This window comes from Mytilus trossulus, chromosome 2 (genome assembly GCF_036588685.1).
Source record: "Mytilus trossulus isolate FHL-02 chromosome 2, PNRI_Mtr1.1.1.hap1, whole genome shotgun sequence".
NCBI lineage: Eukaryota > Metazoa > Mollusca > Bivalvia > Mytilida > Mytilidae > Mytilus > Mytilus trossulus.
Window position 1 is genome coordinate 5203775 of NC_086374.1, and position 20006 is coordinate 5223780.

The window sequence follows — 20006 nt, forward strand, 5'->3', positions numbered from 1 at the left end:
ATAGCCTTTTGGTCATGACTGTTTGTCTCTAATATTTAATTAACTGTGCATTTGTATTCAGATATCGCAGATCAAATTTATTCGTTCTTTGTGTAATCATACGTTTTTTGATTGAGTTAAGTCTGCTAATTGATATTTTATCGTATGTTTTTATATGTTGTGATGTTATGCTATTGTTTCAGAAAAAGGGAGAAGGTTTGGGCCCATTAAAACGTTTAATCCCGCTGCAAATGTTTGCACCTGTCCTAAGTCAGGAATCTGATGTACAGTAGTTGTCGTTTGTTTATGTAATATATACGTGTTTCTCGTTTCTCGTTTTGTTTATATAGATTAGACCGTTGGTTTTCCCGTTTGAATGGTTTTACACTAGTAATTTTGGGGCCCTTTATAGCTTGTTGTTCGGTGTGAGCCAAGGCTCCGTGTTGAAGGCCGTACTTTAACCTATAATGGTTTAATTTTTAAATTGTTATTTGGATGGAGAGTTGTCTCATTGGCACTCACACCACATCTTCCTATATCTATTCCACATTGCGACATTGGCTATAAGCATGTACTATATTAATTTTTTTCTTTGTTCATGTTCCACCATAAAATATGCTCTTGTTTTCAAACATCCAACACACCACATCAGACACGAAGGTTCAAATATTTATTTATCTTGATTTATTTTCACATGTTTCGGAGTATAGTGTGACGTCCATTATCGCTGAACTAGTACACATTTGTGTTTAGATGGCCGGCTGGAGCCCTTCTGAGGACGCTGTGTTAAAGACCTTTTTGGTGGCTTTATGATTTTTGTTTGTTCTTTATTTGAATAGTTGTCTCTTTGATACATTCCCCGTGTCTTCTCTCGATCGTGTTTATCCTCAATGTTAGCTTGAATATTTGTTAATCATGACAAAAGACTTAATTTTGCAAAAAAAAAATCCTGCAACGGAAATAAGTAGAGAAAATTTTGAAAATAAGAGCGTGGTTGACATGATAACGTTGACATAACCAAATGCTTAAAATTACAACAAACTATTACAACAGGGCTAAAACATTCACTGAATTTAGACAAACAGGTGTATTCAATAATTTGGAATTTACTAAATTAAATTATCAGCTTTTATTCTTATTTATAAAACATCTCGGACCTAAGGTTACAACTGCCTCAGGCAAGTTTGACATCAGATGACGATTGATTGACGGTTGTTTGCTTTACGTTCAGTGTCAAATATCAAATGCAGAAACAGAACAATAGAAATAACGAAATATGGCATCGATTGTATTATCTAACGTTTGATAAGGGTTTCTTGGTATCAGACCCAAAGCCCTGATAACAGAAATAGTTTGTTCGCCCAAACGGATTTTAGATTGATGAACTATAGAGTCTACAGGAATATCACTTTGCGGTACATTGTACCAACATCAACTTTACATCATAGAACCTACAATGTCTGTTACACCAGATTTGCCCGTAGCTCAAGTCGATTTTAGTTGACAAAAAACTCAACAATATCTGTCATTTGTATCTTTCTGTACTATCAAATATAGGCCAATACAGTTCTTAATTGATTGGCTAGAATCTCTTAAAACCGTAATGATAGGCAATATAACACTTAAGATAAAGATTGTATTCGTAAAAAATCCTTTATACTGTTTGCGAAAAGGGCATTTCTACTACCTATTGTTTTTGTAAATCTTTCTTCGTTTTGTTTCGTCACATTAAAGATCTTTAAGTTTATTTTGAATAGCTGTAATTTGCATTCCTATTCATGTTACCATCAAAAACTAATATGCCTTACTGCTTCAAATTATCTTACATCAGTTATATTCAATGATTTTGCAACAAGAAGCTAAACAATATTTATATTTGCAATGATATTTAGGGTTTTGTGTATTATAAATTGTGAAGCTAAAAAAATATTGTTATCTGTTGTACATTTTATAAGTAAGTAAATAATGTTTATAATGAGTTTCTGAGATATCATATTTCAACCAGTGCATTACCCTAGCCGTATTTGTCACAACATTTAGGAATTTTGGATCCTCAATGCTCTCTAACTGTGTATTTGTTTGGTTTAAAACGATTTTGGTATGAACGTCACTAATTAGTCTTATGTAGACCAAACACGCGTCAGGCGTACTAAATTATAATCCTGGTACCTTTGATAACTATTAGCTAATTTGTTATATTATTGTTTGTTTATATTGTTTCAAGTTTGATCGTTTATATCAATATACAATGTTATTTCCATTGTTTTATGCAATGTAGGTCTACATATAATATTAATGCTGCAGCTGATTTAACAAGTTTATGTAAAAAAATCGAAAAAAACTTCGGTTTCTTAATAGTACAATCTGAATAAAATTCGGATCTATCATAATTCTCATTCGTATAGTTCTTGACAAAATATTCAATTTCATGATGTTTGATGTATAATGTGTCTCCCCTAGTTCCACAAAGTGCTGTCCAATGGTTAGGTTTATAATGGTAAATCCCAGTCACCAATGTTTTAATTAAGCAGTGTCCCACATTCTTAAACATGCACATGTGATGGTATAGTAACGTATAATTTCTATACCGTTTTCATTTATTGCCATATCTCCACGACAAAACGCATTTTTCTAACAGGTCGAACAACTGATGTTCTTTAACCCTGCTGGCTGCCATTGGTGATTGCCAAAGAAAGTTTATCACAAGATGTAACAAAAAGGATCTACAAGATACAACACAGAAATTTTTTTTTTTTGTACACCAGATCTGGATTTCAACAATAAATGACTCTTCAGTGATGTTAGGGATTGAAACGGTATTTGGAAGCCCATATAAAATGTACCCTCATTTTTAGACAGACTCTTGAATTTTAAGAGTCAATATAAGATGAACGGATCATATAAACTAGAGGGAAACTATGATACAAGCCCAAACGACAAATAAAAACGAGTCTAAATTGAAAACTACGTTAAACCTATGATTGCGTTGGATAAAAACTGCAATTTGTATACGTGTGCTTGTTAAACAAATTTCGTTGTAGACGGGTCTAAATACTGCACAAACAACATTTTCCAAAAGACCAAAAAAGTGATCAAGTATGTTTATACAAAACGCATTTGACTGACAGGTCGAACAACTGATGTTCTTTAACCCTGCTGACTGCCATTGGCGATTGCCAAATAAAGTTTATTACAAGATGTAACAAAAAGGATCTTTATAAAAATTTAACTATTAAACAGAAAATAATTAACGGGTGGCCACGATTTTATGCCACAAACACAAGGTGTCAATAATTTTTTTTTGTACACCAGATCCGGATTTCAACAATCAATGTCTCTTCAGTGATGTAAGAGATTGAAACGGTATTTGGAAGCCCATATAAAATGTACCCTCATATTTAGACAGACTCTTGAATTTTAAGATTCAATATAAGATGAACGGATCATATAAACTGGAGGGAAAATATGATACAAGCCCAAACGAAAAAATAAAAACGAGTCTAAATTGAAAGCTACGTTAAAATCTATGATTGCGTTGGATAAAAACCGCAATTTTTATACGTGTGCATGTAAAACAAATTTTGATGTAGAAGGGTCTAAATACTGCACAGACAACATTTTCTAAAAGACAAAAAAAGTGTTAAAGTATATTTATACAAAACGCATTTGACTAACAGGTCGAACAACTGATGTTCTTTAACCCTGCTGATTGCCATTGGCGATTGCTAAATAAAATTGATCACAAGATGTTACAAAATGGATCTTAATATAAGTTTAATATTAAACAGAAAATAGTTAACTGGTGGCCACGATGTTATGCCACAAACATAAGGTGTCAATATTTTTTTCGTACACCAGATCCAGATTTCGACATTAAATGTCTCTTCATCGATGTTTGGGATCGAAACGGTATTTGGAGGGCCATATAAAATGTACCCTCATTTTTAGATAGACTCGGTCGCACTGCTCAATTTAATATTAAATTTCAAGTTGAGGATGCGATGAATCTTAGATAAAAAGTATTTATTCGTTCCTAAATATATACACCAATTATTCATTATCAAACACAATTCTGATGATATGTAGAATAATATAAATACCGAACTCTAAAAATATAATTCAAAACGGATAGTCCCTTATCACATTGAACAATTAAAAGACCAACCACATCAATTGACTGAAAACCAACTGTTATATTCCTGACTTTGTACAATGTTTAGACATGTATTGATCTATAAAATGTGTGATTAAATCTGGTTTTATAGACAGTTATACCACTCTCTTGTATGACGGTCACATATAATACCAATTTACGAACAATAACGTATGAGCAAATCAGACATAATACGTAAAGATGCCAAAAGCTGATGTAGTGTGGCTTATTGGAATTCGTCATATATTAATGATGCTTTGAAGTATGTGTCTAAAAAAGGGTTTATATAGTTATTAAAGGTATCAGGATTATTATTTAGTACGCCAGACGCGCGTTTCGTCTTCATAAGACTCATCAGTGACGCACATATCAAAATATTCATAATGCCAAACAAGTACAAAGTTGAAGAGCATTACATGACATTTGAATGAAAACTATTACTTTTTGGAAATTGTGTATGGAACTGCATTCTTTGAGTAATTTTTGTTCGTCGAGGTAGTCTGGGTCAAAAACTAAAATAATCAACATGCCGCAAATTTTTAGTTTTCTGTGTTGTATCTTGTGGGCCGTTTGGGTTTGGGTTTTTTGTCAGTTGGCTATAAAACTGAGAGTAAGTTATTTGTATCTTTGAATAACCCTTATTTGATTTTGTTTTGTGATATTAAATGCTTGAAAGTTATTATTTGAAGTAGTGTTTCATATTGATCTTTTATATTTGTTAAGACCAAAATCAACTTATTCATATGTTTTTTCGATGATTATTTACAGAAAAGGCTGCAGTAAATTTAAAATGATTTTAAACAAAACTCTGGGCATCGCATTACATTATTCTTACTTTCTATAATGAAATGATTTGTTGTTGCTTGTATATAATCAGTTATACGAAAGTTTTTAAAATTTTTATTGATATTCATTGAGTTTATTCGAACATTCACTCATAGAAAAGCAAAAACGTTAAATTTTCTTATATAACCATAATGTTCGTCATCAACAAATAAAACACAAATATGCTCATCTGCTTATGTATTTGTATGCTTCATTGTACAAACAGCAGACAAAAGTTATTAATGACTTTTTAGTATCCCTATCTTTATGTATAATGTGAAATTGACGTCTTGAAAAATTATCAACTGGAAAGTACCTTAGTTTATATTGAGCTTTTCTAGTCTATATTAAAAAATGCATGCATGTCGTATTTTTATATAGTTTCAAAACAATTTGATTCTTTGCATTGTTTTTAAAGATTATACTTTTCCTCGACCTTACAGAGCTTAGTACACCTCTTTAAACACGTAAAACATCAGCAAATAAGCAAACAGACTTATTGTTACGGTTAAGCGGTTAGCTGTAGGTTTGGGCTACTTATCAAACTCTGGCTTCTTTTTTCACGTTCGTCGTTTACTGTTAGAAAATCGTTTTAAAAGACCCAATAAATTCAAAAGTATCATTTATCAACATCTTAAGAAGCACAGTCATCCTATTAAATATTTAACAGTTCAACCTTTATTATTATGAGGCTGACTTCATGCAGGAACTTCTTAGGAAGAAAGATAAGAAGTTAGCAATATCCTTTCCGCTATATAGATGACGTTCTTTCACTAAACAATTCAAAACTTGGTGACTATGTGGAACGCATCTATCCCGTCGAATTGGAGATAAAGGATACAACAGATACAGTTAAGTCAGCTTCATATCTTATCTTACATCTAGAAATTGACAATGAGGGTCGGTTGAAGACAAAACTTTACGACAAAAGAGATGATTTCAGCTTTCCAATTGTGAACTTTCCATTTCTAAGTAGCAACATTCCAGCAGCACCTGCATACGGGGTATATATCTCTCATTTGATACGATATTCCCGTGCTTGCATTTCCTATCATGATTTTCTTGATAGAGGGTTACTGCTCACAAGGAAGCTATTAAATCAAGAGTTCCAAATGGTGAAGTTGAAATCATCCCTCCGTAAATTTTACGGACGCCATCACGAGTTGGTTGACTGTTATGAAATAACCATTTCACAACTGATATCGGATATGTTTCTTACGTCGTAACTACAATCACCTTCCCTTTAATGAATTTGACCTACCGAATTAGACTATTTACCGGATTTGTAATCACATAAGCAACACGACGGGTGCCGCATGTGGAACAGGATCTGCTTACCCTTCCGGAGCACCTGAGATCACCCCTAGGTTTTGGTGGGGTTCGTGTTGTTTATTCTTTAGTTTTCTATGTTGTGTCATGTGTACTATTGTTTTTCTGTTTGTCTTTTTCATTTTTAGCCATGGCGTTGTCAGTTTGTTTTAGATTTATGAGTTTGACTGTCCCTTTGGTATCTTTTGTCCCTCTTTTAGAAGAAGTAAATAAGCAGCCTGGTGAATCTCATTCTAAGTTTGTACGATCACGAAAAATAAATGAATTAAATTGGATAAAAAAATTACAGACAGTCTACCCTCTCGGTCTTAATGATAATATCATGGGAATTGGCAATGTATCAAGAACCGATTATGTTAACATTTTGGATATAGTTTCTAAAACTGTTCGTAAAAATCGTTCTCATGGACGCAGAAAAAATCGCAATCAAAGAAAATTTCGGACCAACCATACAAATATTTCGGACCTAATTTCTATTTCAAAAAACAACGGCAGACATTATCTGTTAACCAAGCATTGTTCTTTACCTATAAATAAATTAAATAAAAGTTTAGAGGATTGCAACAAAATTTCATATTTACAGTCCTAAGTATGAAATTGTCCAAATTATAATGGCATATTGTAATTCTAAACTGTTTCCAAAAATTGAAAATTGATCGCCCTGAAGATCATAAAAAACATTTTATTAAAATAAAGTATGTCAATAAAGGTTTTGATTTTGTAAATATTGCCGTTCTGTTAAAGACCAAATTCCTGGATATTTTGATAATACTGAACTCCCTCTCATTTGTTATATTTACAAGAAATCTACCAGAAAATATGTGTTTAATTATAGCCAATTGTGTAAAGATGTAAATATCACTGAAAATACACCTATGTCGTGTAATTGCAGTAATTCAGAATACACCTATGGTCCAATTTCCCATGTTATAACAGGAGACCTTAACATCGTTCGCGACCGAGAGTTAAAATCATTTCTCAGTAAAGAACCTAAATATCGTCCCCGTCAACTATTAACTGGAATGAGTGTCGTAATATCATCAACGACTCACTCCGTGCCTACTGTTTGAAATGGGTAAAACGGGAAAAAGCTGACAAACAATCTTTGGACTCTTTTTTTAATTCAGTAATGAAGATAGTTGATATTCGAATACAACATTTTAAAGAACATTTTACTCTTAACAAAAACTATAAAAACCCTATTTCGCGTATCAAAAATAAACTAACAGAACTAGCCAAGGAATTTGTCCCGGCTGATAAAGCTGCTAATAATTTCATTATTGTTTGACGTAAATTTTATATATATTATGTAACAAACATAAACTTTTAGCTACTTCTTTACAAGCAGAACCAAACACAATGAAAGTCCCAACTATGTACTGGCTTCCGAAGCTGCACAAAAAACCTTACAAATATAGATTTATTCCATCTTCTAGCCATTTTTCAACTACTAAATTGTCTGTTTTACTTACTAGTACACTTGGTACAATAAAAAAACCTGATAATAAATTGTTCAAATAAGGCCTTTGAAAATAGTGGAATTAATTACTTTTGGAGTGTCAAAAACTCGTTGGAAGTACTTGATAAATTGCATGCATATATTGGTGATTTTGAATCTGTTCAAAGTTTTGATTTTTCTACCCTATATACCACTTTGCCTCATATTCTTATAAAGAAAAAAATCACATCCCTAATTAACTGGGCATTTAAAAAGTCGGAATGCGAGTACATATGTTCAAATATAGATCATTTTTCAGTAGCAATAAACAAAAGTACTATGTCAATTGGACATGCTTTGATACTATTTATGCGCTTGAATTTTTACTTGATAACAATTTTGTTCGCTTTGGAGATTCCGTCAAGTTATTGGATATTCAATGGGGACTAACTGTGCACCACTTATTGCGGACCTGTTTTTGTATTGTTATGAGTTACAATTTATGACAAAAATTAGCAAAGACCCATCAAAACAACATTTGATACACAAATTTAACAATACTTTTAGATATTTGGATGATATATTGGCTCTCAATAATGACGACTTCAGTATGTATACTAAAGAAATTTATCATGTAGAACTTACTTTAAATAAAGCTAATGATAACAATGACCACTGCCCTTTCCTCGATCTTGATATCTATATCATAAACGGGAAGCTTAATACAACAATTTATGATAAAAGAGATGATTTTTCATTTACTATTGTTAATTATCCATTTTTAGATGGTGACGTTCCCTTGTCACCATCTTATGGTGTTTATGTATCTCAACTTGTACGATTCGCTCGTGTATGTAACAACGTATTAGATTTTAGCGAGAGAAATTTATGTATTGCTGCTGAAAAATTATTATACCAGGGTTTAAGATATCACAAACTGGTCAAAACATTTACTAAATTTTATCACCGGTATAAGGAAATAATTCGTAAATATAACTCAACATGCAGACATCTTATACGTTCAGGTATTTCACATCCAAATGTTTATAGAAATATTCTTTATAAAGCACAAAAATGTCAGTATTCTCCTCAGAAACTAACAAAATATTTAAATAGACTTATTAAAAGGGGATATAGTTACGATACTGTTGTCAGGTCATTAAAGATTGCATATTTTGGCTTTAACATTGATTCACTGATAGGGTCTTTGCATCGGAACTAAACACATTTATTTCTAAAAAAAACAGTTGTTGGCATGACACGGGTTATGTCCTTCTCATATATTTTATTATAGTATGATACTAAGGGACTGGTCAAAATTTCTTGATGCATGGGACCGGTGCAAACTGTAATGGGACATGTACTTTTTGTAGTGTTTACAGGAATGGGACTCAATGTTTTTTTCATTATTGGCAAGCATGGGACATGAACTTTTTGAAACAATGTCTGTATATGAAAAAAAAAATATTTGATCAATTTATAACAAACAAAAATAACATCATGAACATCTAGCAATGTGAATTTAACAGTTACAACATAGCAAATTCATTTTCAAGATTTAAAGAACAGTGAAGGCAACAACAAAAAATTTTGAAACAGAATAAACATGAAAAAATACTTTGATATAAAATTAAAAAAATATGTAAAAATTTGATTAGATATTTTACATGTATAACTGTTTAACAAAGGAAAAAAAAAACGAATTCATGGATAGTGTTTCTGCACAAAAAAGCATGATTGTCAAATATAAATCTGTCCTCCCATAAAGCAGAGTTGTCTCCCATTTATCAGAGTTGTCTTTCCTGACAGAAGGTATTTTTCTATTAAACATCACTATTATTTTTACAAAGGGAAAATTCTAGAAAATCTCCATTTCATATGCTTTAGAAGTTTCAATAAAAAGAAATGTGGTGTATAAACCAGCCATACTTTTAAGAACATTTACAAAATGTGTGATTTCATGTACTTTCTATACAAATTATCTCCCTTGGATTGAAACAGAAATTTTCAGGAAAATGGCCATGCAATTAAAAGTGCTACTTCAACTATAATTAAACATGTTAAACAAAATGAATTGTTTTAATGTTTCTGTTTTATTTTGTACATGTAGACCATAATTCCTTAAATAAAACAAAAATCTAACATGCTCAGAAATGATGTTCAGTGATGACCCCCTGAACTACCTTAATCATAAATGTTATTATCATGATTATGCAAATTCAACAGACATTGTAGAATGAAAACTCTTTTTTTTAATACATACTGGCTGTAGAAAAAGAATGTTTGTGGAAATTTAACAAATACAGTAGCATACTACCAAAAGAAATGATTGGAATATTCATTCAAAGGTCACAACAAATCTGGAACCCACACCCAACAAGCTCTGAATAGCCCAGATATAAATATATAATCAATCAAGCTGCATATATGTTGAGATAGTAAATTTTACTTTTTCCCACTTTTAAAAAAAATGTTTAAAATACAATATTGTTATAAGTGGAAGTTGGAGATGTTCACTTCTCTAATTTTGATGCTATTTTCACATTCCTCTCGTTTTAAATTTGAAAATTTAACTGTCTCGAGATGTTCACTTCTTCTGGTATGACTATTCAAATAATGGGGATTGTTTTATTCTAAGCATATTTTTGTAATTATTTTTTTTGGAAAATTTACCTACCCAGTGTTAATTTAGAACAGTCAGATTCTAAATTAAGCTGCAATTTTTTGAAAAAAAATGTATTCTACCATACACTTCATACATGTTAATTGTTTAATATTGCATGTATCATTTATTATAATCAATAACATATTGTCATCTGTTTGGGCTCCTGTGTTGGCAATAACATATGCTTATGTATTGTTTTGTTTACTTTATAATAGCAAAATAGATACAGGTCACATAGTAGCATTATTTTTCAGCTATCCAAATACATTGTAGCATGAAATGTATCCACAACTTTGATCATGTTTTTGTGCTTTAACATGGGATACACACTTTTTTACTAGGTAAAGTGCATGGGACAAGCATATTTTTATTCTGCCAGTAACCATGGGATCCAGAGAATTATTTCAGACAATTTTCTTTTTGCACCGGTCCCATGCATCTAGAAATTTTGACCGGTCCCTAAACCCCTAACGGGAGGGATTGTACCTGATATTCATATGATGAAGACATAATCTTTCAATCAGTTTAATTGAGGTCTGGAGCTGGCATGTCACTTAACTGCTAGTAGTCTGTTGTTATTTATGTATTATTGTCATTTTTTTGTTTGTTGCATCTTTGACAACGGACTCGGACTTCTCTTGAACTGAATTTTAATGTGCGTATTGTTATTCTTTTACTTTTCTACATTGGCTAGAGGTATAGGGGGGTTGAGATCTCATAAACATGTTTAACCCCTCCGCAATTTTGCGCCTGTCCCAAGTCAGGAGCCTCTGGCCTTTGTAAGTCTTGTATGATTTTAAATTTAAGTTTCTTGTGTATAATTCGGAGTTTAGTATGACGTCCATTATCACTGTACTATTATGCATATTTTAGGGGCCAGCTGAAGGACACCTACGGGTCTGGGAATTTTCACTACATTGAAGACCCATTGGTTGCCTTCGGCTGTTGTTTGCTCTATGGTCGGGTGGTTGTTGCTTTGACATATTCACCATTTCCTTTCTCAATTTTATACAGAGACATTTGATGAACATTGCATACAACTTTTTGTAAAAGGTCTCTGTGATTAATAATTATAGAGTTCTTTTTTACAGTTTGACCAGGGGGTCCCCTGACTTAACGACTGTTCCAACCTTCTGTTTTCCGTACCGTTGAACAAATGGACCATACTATGGTTTACTACGTTAACTACGATGTTGACAGTCGATTAATGTACTAAAAAGGGGAGTCCTGTATATTTTATTACTTAAGTGCTCTGCTGAATTTTTATGTGAGTTTCTGAGCAAATGTAGTTTAACCAGTACCTCAGCTATTTTGCCTGATACGCTATCACTGCTTTGGTCATTTTTCCAACTACGCTTCAAGCATAAAGCGTTTGTAACTAGACACCAGCGATGACATACACATAGTTATTGTTTTGCAAAGATTATAGTCACCAACAACCATTTATAAATTATGTTAATTAAATATGGAACACACACATCTGTCCGTAACAATCTTTCAAAAAAAGTTATTACGTGCATTGTTTTTAAAGATTATACTTTTGCTTGACTGTTCCCCTGGTAACTTTCGCCCCTCTTTTTTCAACTTGTTCTTAACACCAAAATAAGTGAATCAATATTATTTTTTTTTCAAATACTTTTGTTGATATAGATGCACATGAAGGTTCTTACATTGTTTATCTTAGTATTTAATTAGTTTTGAGAGGGAAGGAGAACAAACGAAAACAATTACGACAAACAAAATACAAAGCGTGGTACAAAGTAAGTAGCTGCATTGCCTATAAATATGATTAAGAGAAAACTTTTATAAATATATCTGAATTTCTTTCCAGCTTTATAGAATATGATTCGTCCAAATGAACCTACCACGCAAACCGAAAACCAACACCATTAAACACTCCCAAATGTGAACAAAATGCTTGCAGAATTACTTTGTTCTGCCAAACAAACGATAGGTGAGGGCTAATAAATCCAAAATGAAATAAATATGACGGTCAGATTGATCTTAGATAAATTTTGCCTGGAAGATTTAGATAGAATTTCAACACAAGCTGAAGATTTTGAATCATTTCCAGTAGGTGACAATGGCGACCTCTATCTAATTCCTCTGTCCATATAGTCAACTGAATAAATATGACGGCTCGTTTCGACTCTCGACTCCCAGCCAACTCTGACCAACCATTCATTGTTATAACTAAGACAGTTTTTTGTAACTACGTACATTTATCATTATAAATGATTAAATGTTATATTTTGCATGACAGTATTATTTACAGGTTGTCGAATTCGCTTAATGTGAATTCAAATTTCTACTCATCTTAATCAGTTATTTATAAAATTTGCTTTACAAAATGTCCAGGTAGAATTCGTATTTTAAAAATGTTTTTTTTTTAATTCAATATTTACCATTTTTGTAACTTAAAAGACTGTCAACTCGGGTCGTAATTTTAAATTGTACTTTGACATAGTAAAAACATAGAGTTTGGGTTATTTATTTGACAATGTATCATTACTACGTTACTACATTTGAAGAGGAAATGCCGTTCAATAAGTTTGGTGAGGATAATTTAAAATTCTACTGCATCATAGTAATTTTATAGTTTGAATACAATCTTCATAAGTGGTTTTCGTTTGTTTATGTGTTACATATTCGTTTTTCGTTCATTTTTGTTTATAAATGAGACCGTTAGTTTTCTCGTTTGAATTTGTTACATTGTCATATCTAGGCCTTTTATAACTGCCTATGCGGTATGGGCTTTGTTCATTGTTGAAGGCCATAAAGTGACCTATAGTTGTTAATGTCTGTGTCATTTTGGTCTCTTTTCTCATTGGCAATTATACCACAAATTCTTTTTTTATATTAATCAATTCATTTAATTAACAAACAGAAACATCCTTTAATTGAATTTGATATTTATTATATTTGTTGCTTATAATGATTTTATCTTCAGCAATATTTAACTAATAGTAATTTGTCTCTTTTGTCAACAACAGAACACAAATTTTGAAGAGAAATGACAATGACGAGGAAAAAATCGGAAACAACGAAAAACATACAAACAAAATTCATCACTTCATTTAGGGACAAGACTGGCTAAAAAATCATCAATAAAATAAACCAGTTTAATCTCTGGTATCTAGGAAGATTCTGAATAATATTCATAGATGAGAGAATAATTCCGTTATACAATACTCCTTTCTCCTGATTATACAGGTTATAATTAGACCGTTGGTTTTACACTAGTAATTTTGGGGCCCTTTATAGCTTGTTTTTGGTGTGAGCAAAGGCTCCGTGTTGAAAGCCGTACATTGATCTTTAATGGTTTGCTTTAAAAAATTGTTATTTGGATGGAGAGTTGTCTCGTTGGCACTCACATCACATCTTCCAATATCTATATAATTGCAGAATTATTCCCCTTTTAGAAAGTTCCCTATGAAAAAGATATTGCTGAATATCGTATGTTTATGTGGAATCTTATGAACTAAAACTGTACAGTTCTTACTTGTTAAAACATATCTTTTAGATGTTATGGCATTTAGCTTAATAATTTTTTTTCTCACCTTGTTTAAAGAAAATGGTCTCTTCAAAAGGAGTCAAAATACAAATTAGACAATTAATCCATTGAGCGCAGAAATTAAACGAGGTATAAGGGAGGGTAGAAATTTCATTTCATAAAACGTGTTCAATCCCGTTTTTATCCTGTCCCAAGTCAGGAGCCTATGGCCTTTGGTAATCTTGTATGTTGTTTTTTTCAAATTAACAGTTCATTTGTATGTTTCTGAGTTCGGTGCTGCGTTCATTTTCAATAAACAAGTACACATTTTTTTTTCTAGGAGCTAGCTGAGTCCGTCTCCGGGCGTGGGATTTTCTCTATGGACAGATCAGAATTAAAAGTACTCGCAGCCATATATACTGTATGGGTTTTATTTTTGTTGATAGTCGATCGGTAGCCTATTTTGGCATACGTCCACTTCATTTGAACTTTGGTGGATAGTTGTCTTATTGGCAATCATACAATATCTCTTTATTTATATAGATAAAGTAATTCATAAATAAGCACGATGCCGTTAAACTTGTTGATATTTTGTTCTTGCTTAAACTAAGTAGGCATAGGCATATAGACAGATGTTGCATGACAAAAGATAAAACAACATGTAGTCCACAAAACAATGGGTGAACTTATGTCAAATAATACAAAGAACAAGATACTGTTAGTCTTGTAGATATATTTTTGTTGTATCTAAACGGTAGTTGGGGCAACTGTTACATGTCCAAATCGGTGAACCAGACTCTGGAAACTGTTGATATAAAATAAAAGATAATTTGAATAAACAATATAGATAAATAAATATGTATGCATATATATCTGGATTATAATCCCCTTGATGTACTGTTGATCTTAAGTAACACTCATATTAAATTTGAGGCAAAGGGGAAATGCATGTTGTTTTCAGATTCTTTTGTAATCTGAATCGACAGGTTTGTCACCAACAGCTTTGGGAACCTTATCTAACGTTCAAGAGTAGCAAGCAAATTTTGATGGTTGTTTTCAAAACTGTATGCTGTCTTGTTGTTCCATCTTAAGAAAAGTGGTCAATCTGTAACAAATCAGATAATATTCGAACAATGTGTTGTCAAGTGTTGCTTATACGTACTAGTATTTTATTCTCCGATATATTGTCTGGTCATGTTATTCTTTATATGTGTTATCAACCTTTCAGATTTTCATCTTAAAATATTTTGATTGTTCTGACAGGGTTTTAACTTTTTTTAATAGAATGTATGTATTTTCTATTCAAACTAGTGGTCAAGATATTTAACTGATGTTTCAAAAACAGTTTCACGTGCCGTATATAAGATTTAATACTTTAAATTTTGTCTTATAACTACATTCGATGGACAGAATGTTTTGAGTAGTTTAACAAATTCTTGATACCAAACGACAAAGAAATGTATAAGAGTTCACCAAATTTAGTTTATTTTTCACAAAAACGATACACTCGTGCATTACAAACTTGAGGTGACGAAAAATATATAACATTAATACATACTTTCAATGATAATATACAAATCCTCTGAAATGTTAAAAAAGAATAAAACCAATATATGTTTACCTTTTACAAATCAATGGACATCCGAATTGAAGGAGATGATCTGCTTGGATGAGTGTGTGGCATTCAGTCTCACATGCCTGTTCAGTTGCATCAGTACCTACTGTACCTACAATCCCGTCTACTAATGTTTTCAGTTCATCAGTTTGGAATAAAGTATCTAAAATAGAAAAAGAAATCTGTCACATCTTTCTTAACTACTTATAATGATATAAACAATGTATATGGTTTTATCGATTAGTGAACCAAAAATTACAGGTTGTGACAAAATGACTGATTTGTATGTATTATACAAGAAAAAAGACATCATTATGTGATTAGAAGCTTAACTAAATGATAGAATTGAAAATTCAAATACGAGAAGATAGCTTTTCGAAAATGCTTTAAGAACATCACCAGAAAAGATGAGGTCACCGTGCGTTTTTTTCTGACTAAAATAGCAAAATTCCATGTAGTTTCCTTCATAATATATAGTTATCAAAGGTACCAGGATTATAATTTAGTACGCAAGACGCGCGTTTCGTCTTCATAAGACTCATCAGTGACGCTTATATCAAAATATTTATAAAGCCAAACAAGTACAAAATTGAAGAGCATTGAGGATCCCCAATTCCAAAAAGTGGTGCCAAATACGGCTAAGGTTATCTATGCCTGGGATAAAAAAAAATCCTTAGTTTTTCGAAAAATTCTAAGTTTTGTAAACAGGAAATTTATAAAAATGATCACATTATTGCTATTCATGTCAACACCGAAATGTTGACTGTAAAATGCACAATTGAAGAGTTACTTTCTCTTAAAATCTCAATTTAAAAACATTAAAAATCAAACAAAAATAATCTACACTTGTAAAATTATTAATATTTAGAAGTTATAATCTTATTAATTTGTTCTTCTACATGCAAATCACATTTGTTGTTTGTATTTCTATATCACATTTAACTAACTTGATTGAAAATCTTGACCTTAGATTCTCTGTTTTTGACAATCAAAGATGGCGAAAGACACCCATACCACCTTAAGATGTTCCGAATTTCCTATCAATATTATATTTGATAGTATTTATCTACTGTTACAGTAAACCTTCACAAGGACAGCAGATGGCTTTTTCCCAGGAATTTCTACATTAATGGTAAAGCCCTTGCTCTAAATTTGAAAGTGTAATTCTTCATTGCTTATTCGACGATTTTTAAATTTTGATTTTATTAATATTTACGATAAAGTTTGAATCAAGCAAAAAAGACGATAAGTTCATAAACTATATATAACTAAATTTTATCAGTACATGATATATAGTTTAAATAAAAAATAAACTGTGAGAAAAAATGTCAAATATATAAAGAAATGTCCAAAATAAAAACTGTTAGAACGATCACATATAATTGCACTAAAACAAATTGTCAAAATGACCATGTAAAATAAAAAAAAATACTTCATTCCATACAATTTTCAACTTGTTGTTAAGTTATATTTTGTACCCATTATATCTCGTTGTGCACAATAAGTATTGATATTTAAAACATATTGCAATTAAATGATATTTCACTTCAGGACACTAAGGGAATAATGATCTGCTTTGAATAACATTCCAATTCAGCACATCAAATCTTTCGCATAAGATTATTTAATTTTCAAGGCTTAATACTACCAAAACAACAAAGTTATTACCCGTTTTTGTCATAAAATAGTACACCAAAAAAAGTAATTACTGAGTTACCAACTTCGCTGAGTTATTTTTTTTTAATATATAATGTTCACTCATCAGAAGCGCTTTTTTTGATTTACATCCGTCAGGAACGATTAAAAAAGCATAAAAACCGAAACAGTTGAAAACCTTTATGAGCAGCAGAACATACAATAGAGCCATTTATTTTTTTCTGTCAGCTCTACCTAAAGAAGTTGAAACCTGAGTTTCTTTAAGAAGAAAACACTGCCATGTGACCACTTACCGAAAATCAGTCTTTTCTGTGGTGTAGAAAATACTACTGGTAACAATACCAATAAAACTAAAGCAAGCTTCATCTTCAAGGTTTTGTTTTACTGAAAATATATACCAATTGTTTAATTAAACTGCAACTTCTAAAATATCAAACTAAATACAGTGTATAATCTGGAAATGTCAATATCGGATATATTGAAACCAAATATAAAACTACCTAATGATTTTTGTTTCCTTGAATTGACCGTTAAGATTTTAGGTCCACATAAAACGTTTTCACAAATAGTAATAGAGATTAAAAAACATAGGGGAAGATTTACGAGCTACCGTTATCATTCGCTTTTGAACACAACAAGTGTTGGCAACAGCAGGCTGTATGAGTTTTACTAAAATGATTTGACAATACTCTATGGTAATAAATTTCCTTACGGATCAACACTATTTTCCGTATGACTATAAACCGGTTAAAAAAAGAAGCAAACAAATACCCCACTAAACATATTAAGTGCAGTACATAGCATTAGCATCTATGAATTATAGTCATCATTAGTCGGGCAATATTTAAAAATACCATCGAACAGATCCTACTCAGAAATCATCAGTTAAAGTCTACTGGGGCGACAATTTTAAAACTAAGAATAGAGGAATGATAATATTTTGTCATAGTGGCATTATCGTCCATGAATTCATTTTTTTTTATTGTTGAATAAAGCAGGATGTGTACATGCATAGGATTAATTTTCAAAGTCACAAATAAATAATTGAAGGAGCAATATATGCATCGGATTATATATCTTTATATATACATGCACTGTAAAACTTTTTTTTTTAAATACGAGACGGATATAACTTTTTTTTTATTGTTACTTATCTATAGTATCAATAAAGTCATCATAGATACCAGGATTGACATTTTGTTTTTACGCGAGATGTGCGTTTCGTTTACAAAAGACTCATCATCGAAAAAAAAGAAGTTTTAAAGGTTAAATAAAGTACGATGCTGGAGAACATTGAGGACCACAAATTCGAAAAAGTATTGCCAAATACGACTAGAGTATTCCATTCTCTTCAGGTAAAACACCTTTGGTATTTCAAAATTCAAAGTTTTGTAAATGGTTTATTTATAAGTATGACCATATCTTGGAGAATTCATGTTAGCACAGAAGTATTTCTTTAATATTTTGATAAATTTACCAAATGTTGCAAAGTTTTGTTTCAATAAAAAAAAATGCATTCACTAGTCAGGTATGTTTCATCTCATTAAAATATCCAAACCAATAAACTAAGTGAGACTTACTGCTCTTTTTTGTGCATTTGGACTGAATGGGTAGCTTAATTGACGATAATTATGAAAACGTCTTACCTGATTGTAATAGAAAGTTGTGTGAGATAGTATGGACGCTATAAACGTCCTTTATAGTATCATGAAATCTCTAAATGTTGATAACCTTTATAGACGAAGCACGTTTGAACTTTAATGTGACAACTGATAATCCCACAGAAATTCTACTTTATGACATAGGCTGTAACAACGGAATTATTTTTCTTTGTTTCGTTTTTCCTTTCCACAGTAGTATTTACCCTTGTTTTTGAACATGACACAAAACAAATCAGAGGAGACAATTCGTGAAAACTAGTTAATTGAGTCCAACGACTACCTCTGATCATTTTTTTCTTCTTCATGTAACCATGATGAAATGAAAATATTTCTCTGAACCTAGAGAGTGCTTGACAGCATGACGTCATTAAAAAATAACTGTTAATATAAGAATACCAGAAGAACGACAACATAACCTTGAAAACATTCAATGACTTTTGATCGACATATGTATAAAACTATTTGGTATTTCTTTAAAAACTATTTGGTATTTCTTTAAAAACTATCCATTTATAAATAGATAAATATTTAGAACCTAAGGTTTCAACGTTCTCAGGCAAAATTAACATCAGATGGATTTCACTTTCATCTTATGTTCTTTTTGGAAGCTAGTAGTTCAACTAATTGTTTCTTTTGCATCATTTGTTTTCAAATATGAGCTTTCGCAATAAATGTAGATCTAGAAAAATGCGTCGGACGCATAAAATCTATTATAGGTTGTTTTCAATGTTTACATCACTGGGTTCATACCAATGCTTATCAACTTTCAGTCGCCGTAGGTATCATCATGATCAAAGAGTAGTACTCAGTACGTAATACTTCAGTAGTGACATGATTGATAACAAATGTGTCTTAAACTGTTCGTTTATAAATTGATAAATTATATATAGGTATTTCATAACGATAAAAAAAAATGATGATAGCGTCAACTCCATCATTTTGAAGCCATGGTTTAATGTTTATTATGTAAGCAGCAAATCTCTTTAAATTATTAAGTTGTTTTTTAAGAACGAAAAGCTCATGTTTATCCTTACGCTTGGATGTATACTCCATATACACTCTTGATGTAATGTTGCTACATAGAAATGGAAAGTTCCCTTTTGTAAGTCAGAAACACTTCTTTTGTTCAGGTATTCAATGAAACTATATACAACAAGCAAAACTGTGCTTACAAATTATAATGGATATATTT

General features: G+C 31.4%; 1 protein-coding gene across 2 annotated transcripts in view; it reads right to left on the reverse strand.

Moving 5' to 3' along the window:
• The window catches only part of LOC134706336 (uncharacterized), a 55184-nt gene extending 36217 nt beyond the window's left edge, over positions 1-18967 (reverse strand). The window contains exons 1-4 of one of the 2 annotated variants that reach the window (XM_063565194.1): positions 18800-18930; positions 17447-17537; positions 15504-15660; positions 14601-14687 (exon numbers count right to left, since the gene is read on the reverse strand). In XM_063565194.1, the coding sequence (XP_063421264.1) occupies positions 14630-14687; positions 15504-15660; positions 17447-17519 (288 nt within the window). In that variant the 5' untranslated portion in view covers positions 17520-17537; positions 18800-18930 and the 3' untranslated portion in view covers positions 14601-14629. Of the gene's footprint in view, positions 1-14600; positions 14688-15503; positions 15661-17446; positions 17538-18799 lie in introns of those variants that run through there. The other variant, XM_063565195.1, reaches the window with a different exon arrangement.
• Between the last annotated feature and the right edge of the window lie 1039 nt (positions 18968-20006).